General features: G+C 41.5%; 1 protein-coding gene across 2 annotated transcripts in view; it reads left to right on the forward strand.

Annotated features, from left to right (window-relative positions):
- RAPGEF5 (Rap guanine nucleotide exchange factor 5) overlaps positions 1–5,618 on the forward strand; it is a 161,076-nt gene extending 155,458 nt beyond the window's left edge. For both annotated transcript variants that reach the window (XM_075746030.1, XM_075746028.1), the window contains 2 exons: positions 470–524; positions 3,849–5,618. In XM_075746030.1, the coding sequence (XP_075602145.1) occupies positions 470–524; positions 3,849–3,967 (174 nt within the window). In that variant the 3' untranslated portion in view covers positions 3,968–5,618. The remainder of the gene's footprint in view (positions 1–469; positions 525–3,848) is intronic.
- The last annotated feature ends 1,803 nt before the right edge of the window (positions 5,619–7,421 follow it).

A 7,421-nucleotide genomic window follows, 5' to 3' on the forward strand; every position in this document is an offset into this window, starting at 1 on the left:
GGTATAGTCTGTGCCACAAAGGGGCTTATAGTCTAATTAGACAACACATGGTAACAGAAGGAGAGGTTGTAGACTACCGAATCCCCTGAATAATGCACTAAAGGTGGGGGTTGAACCCAGAAGCACCCACCCAGGCCACAGGACTTCCTGCTGTAGGCTTTCAGTTTAATAAAAGTCAGAGGAACAAAAATAAGCAATTGTTTGGCTATTTTTCATTACCACTTTCTGTGGGCTCTTATGGAGTTGTTCTCATTTAATCTGTATGATATCAATAAGGACCTTCTAGGCTAACCCTGTTTTATCATATATTATCACTAAGACAAGGAACGAAGTCTCTCTTGCTTTATTTTCTACCTTACTGCAGTTGCTTTTTGCTGTACAATGTAGGGCAAGTAGATTCTTCTGGCTTTTCTAATGACAGAATCCATCTCAGATTTTTGCACTGATCTTTTATATCTTATCTTTGCAGCACATGATTGCAGATACTGTTCGGTCGTTAAGACATTGCAGAAATAACCAGTTTGGTGAGTATACAAAATCTGCTACTTTGCCTTTGTACAGCCTTGAGATTTTTTTTTTCTGCTTTCTTTCCGCTTGCTCAGGTTTACTACAGCACCAAAATGGGATCGATAGTTATTTAACCAGTTGGCAAAAGGGGGGCACCATTGTTGGAAAGTCAACATAGCAGAAACCACAGTTGGATGAAGTTTTACTTTACAAAATATTTGTAGGAACAGCTTCCAAATTTTTTATAAATCACTTTCCCACACAAATTATCACCTCTTTGAAATACTGGGTAAGATCTGTGCCAGCTGCACTTAATAATGGAGGCCTCTGATGTACGCTGCTGTTTCTCACTTTCCCAGCTATAACGGAGTTACCTCGGTCTCCCGTTAGTCTGTGTGTTTTGGTAATGGATTCACAGCTGTCTTGGCTTCCAGTAGCTAAAATATGGTATTCATCACCACAGCTTTTCACTTGGCTTTTCACCAAGAGCAATTGTTTGCTTAGTTTGGGTTCTTTAGGATATTTCACAAAATGGTAGAAGTCTTGAAGATGGTAAGATCCTGTGGGTTTTGGGAAAGTAGTTGATGAGGTAGAAAAGAGGGGTTTGTCTTAGGACCTCTGCTAGGGGAAGCCTGCTAATAGAGCTCTGCCTGCTTTAGACATGGGAGGATCTACACTGATGGGAATGGTCACAAGTGCCTCAGCTGCACAAAAGACTTTTTTATGTGTGTTTCTACCTTATTAGCCACCAGAGAATCCAACCTTAAGAAGGACAGAAGACCCCAGCTCGCTTTGTTCTTTTGCTTGCAGAGGAGGAACCTTGTTTTTCTCTTTCTCAGCATTCTCTGCAGAGAGGTTAAACACAGAAAGGGGAAAAACACACCACTCCTTTAGGAAGTGGTTAGTTTTTAAGCCAAACCCACTAAACATGTCATTTATTGAGGCTATTAAAACCTTTTTTCCAAAGAGATGTTCAGAACTGCTTCAGCCTTGGGAAAAGAAGTTTGAATCATTTCTTTTTTCCAGCTGAATTTTCAGCAGCTGTCAGCATGGACTCTGACGAAAAGAATAATAATTGTAATTATTATTATTATTTTGTGTATAAATACATGTACCTTGTAGAATGATAGGTACTGTTAAGATCTTTGCTGAAGATTTGTTCTGTAGAATTACCATATGTATGTACAATCTTTTTTTTAAAACAAAGGCTGCTCAGTATTATGGTTCTTGTGTCATTTTGAGATATATAGATTTGTATATGTATGACAGAGGGAGAGGGAGGGATGTGCCTTTTGTTTTTATTCTGTTAAACTAGATACTAAAGGAAATATTGATTAATCCAAACCATGCCTCTATACGTTAGAATGTCTCTTATTTGGCATTATAAAATGTAGCATTGGATCCTTTTAACGATGTGAATTTTTTTTGCAGCTTCTCTGCAAATCTTTCATCTTGTTTTTGCCTTTTTTTTTTCCAAGTGGTTTTGTAAGTGTTGCAACATAAATCCAAGGTTAATACCTGAGATTTATCATATAATCTGGTAGTTTGAAGTACGTGATTGTTATTTTATTTTACCACAGACTTGATTTATTGTGAAGCTGGCATTTAAAAAGCAGCTTATACAGACATCCCTGTAGGCACTTCTTTTTTTTCTTAAATTCGTTTAGGCATGAAATGAATTCACTGAATATTTATTGAGACTTTATGGACAGTTTCCTTTTCTAGTGGGCTTATTTTGCTCTCAGGAATGTGAATCTCTCTACTGCATCAATTCCCAGATTGACCTGAGAGCAGCAGGCGTCTCACTGTAGGAAAGAATTCAAACAAAACTAAGCAAGAAATATTATTTTTGTTTATGAGCTGTATCGTGTATTAAGCTTGCAGGCCAAAGTCTTTCTGGATTAGAAACTGGTCAGGTTCCAAGGAAGACTGAAGTGCCTTTTTAATGGTAATAATACTTTTATATCCTAAGTCCTGAAAACAAATAATAGCATTTCCAAACCCAGGAAAAGCAGCCTGAGAAAATAACAAGCTTTTGTCATTTCAGGTGTTAATGAGAAATACAAATGTTTTTCAGTACGTTCAGCACAGCTGCTGGGATTCTGTTCCCTCAGAACAAAAAGGTCATCTCTGTATCCAGACACAAATTTATCACGTTGTCCTGTTCTCTCCCACATTTCTCAAGTTAGATAGCTGCTCAGAAATAGCTCCTAAAAATAGCTGCCCGGGAGCCCCGTGAGCAGCCGCACGCAGAACTGGCTGCATCGACCTCCCACATTACTGACGTCGTACGGCGCCCTTTAGAAACGAGTGGGATGGTCGGTTCCTGGAGAGCTGCTCGTGTAGCTGGGGAGCGTGGAGAAAAGGATGATGATGAAACAAAGGAGAGGGAGGGAGCGTGCGAGTTAAGCTGATTGGTTCGGGGAATTTTGAGGGGTTTTTCTTTTTTAATTTATGGTAATGTCATTAAAAATTCCTTAAGGACATGGACTAGAATGGAGCTCTCCAACCTTCGCTCATTTGTCAGCAGTCAGCAACATGTGGGAAACATATCTCGTGGCTTTCTCTGCCTGTCTTGATGGGGCTCGTGGCCATGGGCTTAGCTTTGCCTTTTCCACTTCTGTCTGGTTTCACAGGCGGCGAGTTCCCACACACCAAGGTCGGGCATAAAGCTTGTAACAGAAAACATCTGCTATTCAAGCCACCCTTCAATTTGTCTGTTACGCAGCTAATTCCTCTTGCCATGTAAACTCCCATGAAATGACAGCATGACTCTCGGCTCTGTTACTAGATCAGAAATCAAAAGCATAATGGATCAAAACGTGGGGGCCTGTCAGAGCAGCTTTGAAGAGCTTTCGTGTCTGTCTGCTGCACTGTCACCTTTCACCTGCTCCAAAGGAAATTATCTAGGGCCTGCTGTCTTGTGTACTTGTCTTAAGGTTGTTTAAAAGTTACAGGCTGGGTCGCCCACCCCTGCGCAAGGTCCCGTTGTGCTGCCAGAGCTGCGCAAAGGAAACCTTGAACCACCCTCACAGGGGACGGACTGCCTGGAGTGCCAGCAGGAGTAAATCTGCTTGGGAGGAGTCAGCTTCTTGCCGTCCACTTGTCCCTCCTTTGTGCATGCTGGCTGCCCAGCATCGCCTGCTTCTTTCTTTCTTTTCTGTATCTAGCTGTTACCTCATGCATTGCACTTAAACAGCAAGTCCTTTGTATCACTGGCTGTCTTTTTTGTGACTGTCTAGCACCCGACAGGTTGGCACACCAGGGACTTTGTAACACACAGGACAGAGAAGCAGGCAAGGCACGGCTTTCTGATCCACTCCCTTTCTCCTGTCTTGCAGGCAATGAAGTTCCTTCGAAAGAGCATCATGAGCTGAAGCCATATGTCCATCACCTGCACGTCATTGACAACCAGCAAGCTCTGTTTGAGCTTTCTCACAGGATAGAGCCGCGAGTGTGAGCATACACAGCTTCATATAAGCTTGTAACTGCAGCACTTTGAATTAAGTGAATGTTTATGCCAAGCATGTTGCTTCCCTGTATAAGAACAGTTTACTGAGTTTTATCAGTAGCTCACACAACATGCGCAGGAAAATCAGGCAAGGGCCAGCAAAGGAGCTGCTCACAGAGTCGCAGGGCAAGCTTGGTGCCATCCCCGCTGGTCACCGGGACGGGAGGGAGTGGAGCAGCAGCATCCTTTGAGCTCAGGAGCTTGGTTTCTGTGAAAGTATTGTTTGGTCCAGTGTAGCTTTCAATGCAGATTCTGCCAGTATTAGAATGAAAGGAAATATCGTGTCACAGCAGCAAAACATTTCAGCAAGCGACATGCCGCAAGGGGATTGATTCTCAGTTTGCCACAGTATGTACCACACTAATTCAAGGCTGCCAAAGTATTGTTGCCAAAAATAGTGTGTAATCCCTGCAGCTCCCCTGAGTCCACTGGAGCATCTTATTTGAGATAAGTGCGGACAACCGAGAATGGGAATATAAAAAGCGCACCAGATGAAACTCGAGAGTGCGTCGTGATGTGGAGGTCAGCAGTAAACAGTTCACACTGTTATGGCCCCTAAATCTGCTTTCTAAAACACACTGTAAGAGCCAATCCACTTTGGTTGCAGTTTATGGACACAACTGTTTGTACACTGAAAATGTGTTATTTTCTTCCTTTTCAGTTATCTCAGATACAGTACCAGCTCCTGCAGTTAACGTGTTATAAATAATTATAGCAGGAGCTTTGTTTTCTGCTTGGATTACAGCCTCCTTGGTGTCTATTCAGAGGCAATGCCTAGATACACCTACATTCCTGACTCACCTCCTGGAAATACTCTTTCAGCAGGTAAAATTTCACCTAACTTGCACACGCTCCCAGTTTTTAAAGAACAAAAGGGTACACCTTACAGGGTACCAGTGTAATTACCTGCATACACACCGGGCTCTCAGCATCAGGGTCCCTTTACTGCTTCTGTTCCTCTCACACCCCTCCCCTAGCCAATTTTCATGTAGCTAAAAGTACTACTTCTGGGCATGTACTGAGGCAGCATTTCTAAAGTCTTGTCTACAGTTGACCTACATCTAAGCACCATCCTCACCGTAGCTCTGTTTTTCAGTGCTAAGAAGTTGCCCTGAAATAATCTAGTGAATGCCACAGGCAATGTGCAGCGTGCCATGCAGTCTGGCACGTGTTTGTACACTGACTCACAGTTCCAGTCCCTTTGCAGAGCAGGGAGGATACATTGCATTGCTTGCCCATCTCTATTGTATGTTTTCCACGTGAGGAAGACTTCCAAGAAAATGCTCCTTTACTGAAATATGGGAATACTGAAGTAGCATGCTTTTCATCATTGTGTTATCTCTGGTTTAAAGGGATTTAAAAAAAAAAACAGCTTTAACAAGTAGTCTGTGGGAGAATCTGTAGAATGCATTCGGTTTTCCCATCTGTGAAATATTGTATAGATCTATTGTAAAGGAAACAGATGTTTCAGAAATGTATTTGCTTGTACTTTGTTATTATCAAATACTATATGATTTTTTTTTTTTTTAGAAAAAAATATCTTCTTTTTACCCAGTAAAAAGAAAAAAAAAATAAACTCTTGCTGGCCATGGAGTAAAAATTTCCTATGTTCTTCTGTAGATGTGACTGCACATATTGTAAATAACTCTTTTGTGCAAACAGACCAAAACTGTTCAGATGAGGCTACTACCTGCGGTGGACTCCTTCATGCAGTGTAAGGACACAAACCAGACACAATTTGCTGCTTGTGTTACTGCAGTTCTTCCTCTGGTTGCAGCACTCCCCGAATCCCCACCCTAGACACATTACCTGGGTGCTTTGCTGGTTTTTGAGCTCCCCCTTGTGAAATCTTTTTTCCTGTGGCATTATTTTTAGGAGCCTGTGTGTAGACCAGCCTGCCTGCTTTAGCTCATGTGGTGCAATGCTCTACTCCACAAGTTGTCCTCTTGAGATCTGTGGGAGAGGGAGCATGAGAAGGTGAGAAAGCGGGCCTGTTTCTCAGTTCACTGCATTTGGCTCTGTGATAGTTTTGGTACTTACTGCTGATGAAGCAGCAGCAGCGCCGGAGAAGAATAAAAGACAAGGAAATGTAAAAAGGGAAGAAAAAAAAAAAAAGAAGTAGAAAGATGACTCTATGCTCAGGCTTTGATTTGAAAGGGTGCCAAAGCCACCTTGAAGGCTCCTCACTCTGCCAATTCAGACTGGTTGAAGTAAATTGATGGGTTAATTTTGTGTGTTTGAGCCAGCTGAGGTATTGGCTATCTGCACCACTGTAACTTCATACTAAATCAGGTGTTGTGTACCCCTTGCAGCTAGCATAAACTCAGTTTGAAGGTGTATAGCCACCATTAACCTCATTACCTGTGTTGTGGCTAATTAGACTACTGTTTCAAACTTTGCAAACTAGTTTTCATGGTGGCCTGTATTATTAGGATCTGAGGATAATTAGGTCTGAGAGGCCAGCCTGGATGCATCAATTTCACATTGAAAATGCAAATATTATTACTTAGCATAAAGGAAAGGCAAACAGTCCAAATCTGTAGTTAATCTGTCTAATAAAAAAAGGCCCTTCAGAGTCTTTGTTCAACAGCTGAAGCATCGCAGAGCTGGGCTGCAGACTGGCAAGCAGTTTGAAGGTGTGGTGGTTGGGAGGAGAACTAGCAATAAACCCTGCGAAAGGGAGGGGGGACACTAGACAACCTCTGATGGGGTCCAGCACTGGTGATACTGTGTTATTTTTAGATCCTTCAATAGCGCAATTATGTTACATAGGATAAAATCCATGAATCTTTAAGTTCAGTTTTTCACAATCACACCTGGGGTTAAATACTCTGCATATTTTCTTTAGTAGCTAGGTGGAGTAATTAGGCAAAACAAAGGAAAAAGCTGGGTCACTGTATCTCTTTGATGTGGGATTTTGCTGCACCAAATTTCAATGCTTCTATGACATATCTTTTTGATTCCAGCCCCGTCTCAGAAATAAATCGCAGTTGCATGACAGTGGCAAAAAAAAAAAGTGTTATGAGAAATAATAAGATACATGCTGCTGTAAAATTACAAAGAAAGATGTAAATACTAAACATTTTAGCAGAGTAATATTTATTTGCATAGCCTATTTATTGTCATCTTATTACACTGTTAAGAAATACTGGGATGAAGTCAATGAGCTGAGGTGAGAACACCTGCCTGTTCATTCTCTCTGAGTGGCATAATGCTGTCAGCTTGCATTAAAAGTAATAAAATTGAAAAGCCCAAATCAAGGTATTTACCTAACTTCTCAGGGACTACAGCTAGTAGTTATCCACCATTATGAGACCTGGTATGTATGAAATAATCTGATTTACCAGAATCAATGTTGCTAATGTTTTTCTTTTCATATTCCATGCTTGTCTGCCTCTGTACA

The sequence above is a fragment of the Balearica regulorum genome, chromosome 2, assembly GCF_011004875.1.
Source record: "Balearica regulorum gibbericeps isolate bBalReg1 chromosome 2, bBalReg1.pri, whole genome shotgun sequence".
NCBI classification, from domain to species: domain Eukaryota; kingdom Metazoa; phylum Chordata; class Aves; order Gruiformes; family Gruidae; genus Balearica; species Balearica regulorum.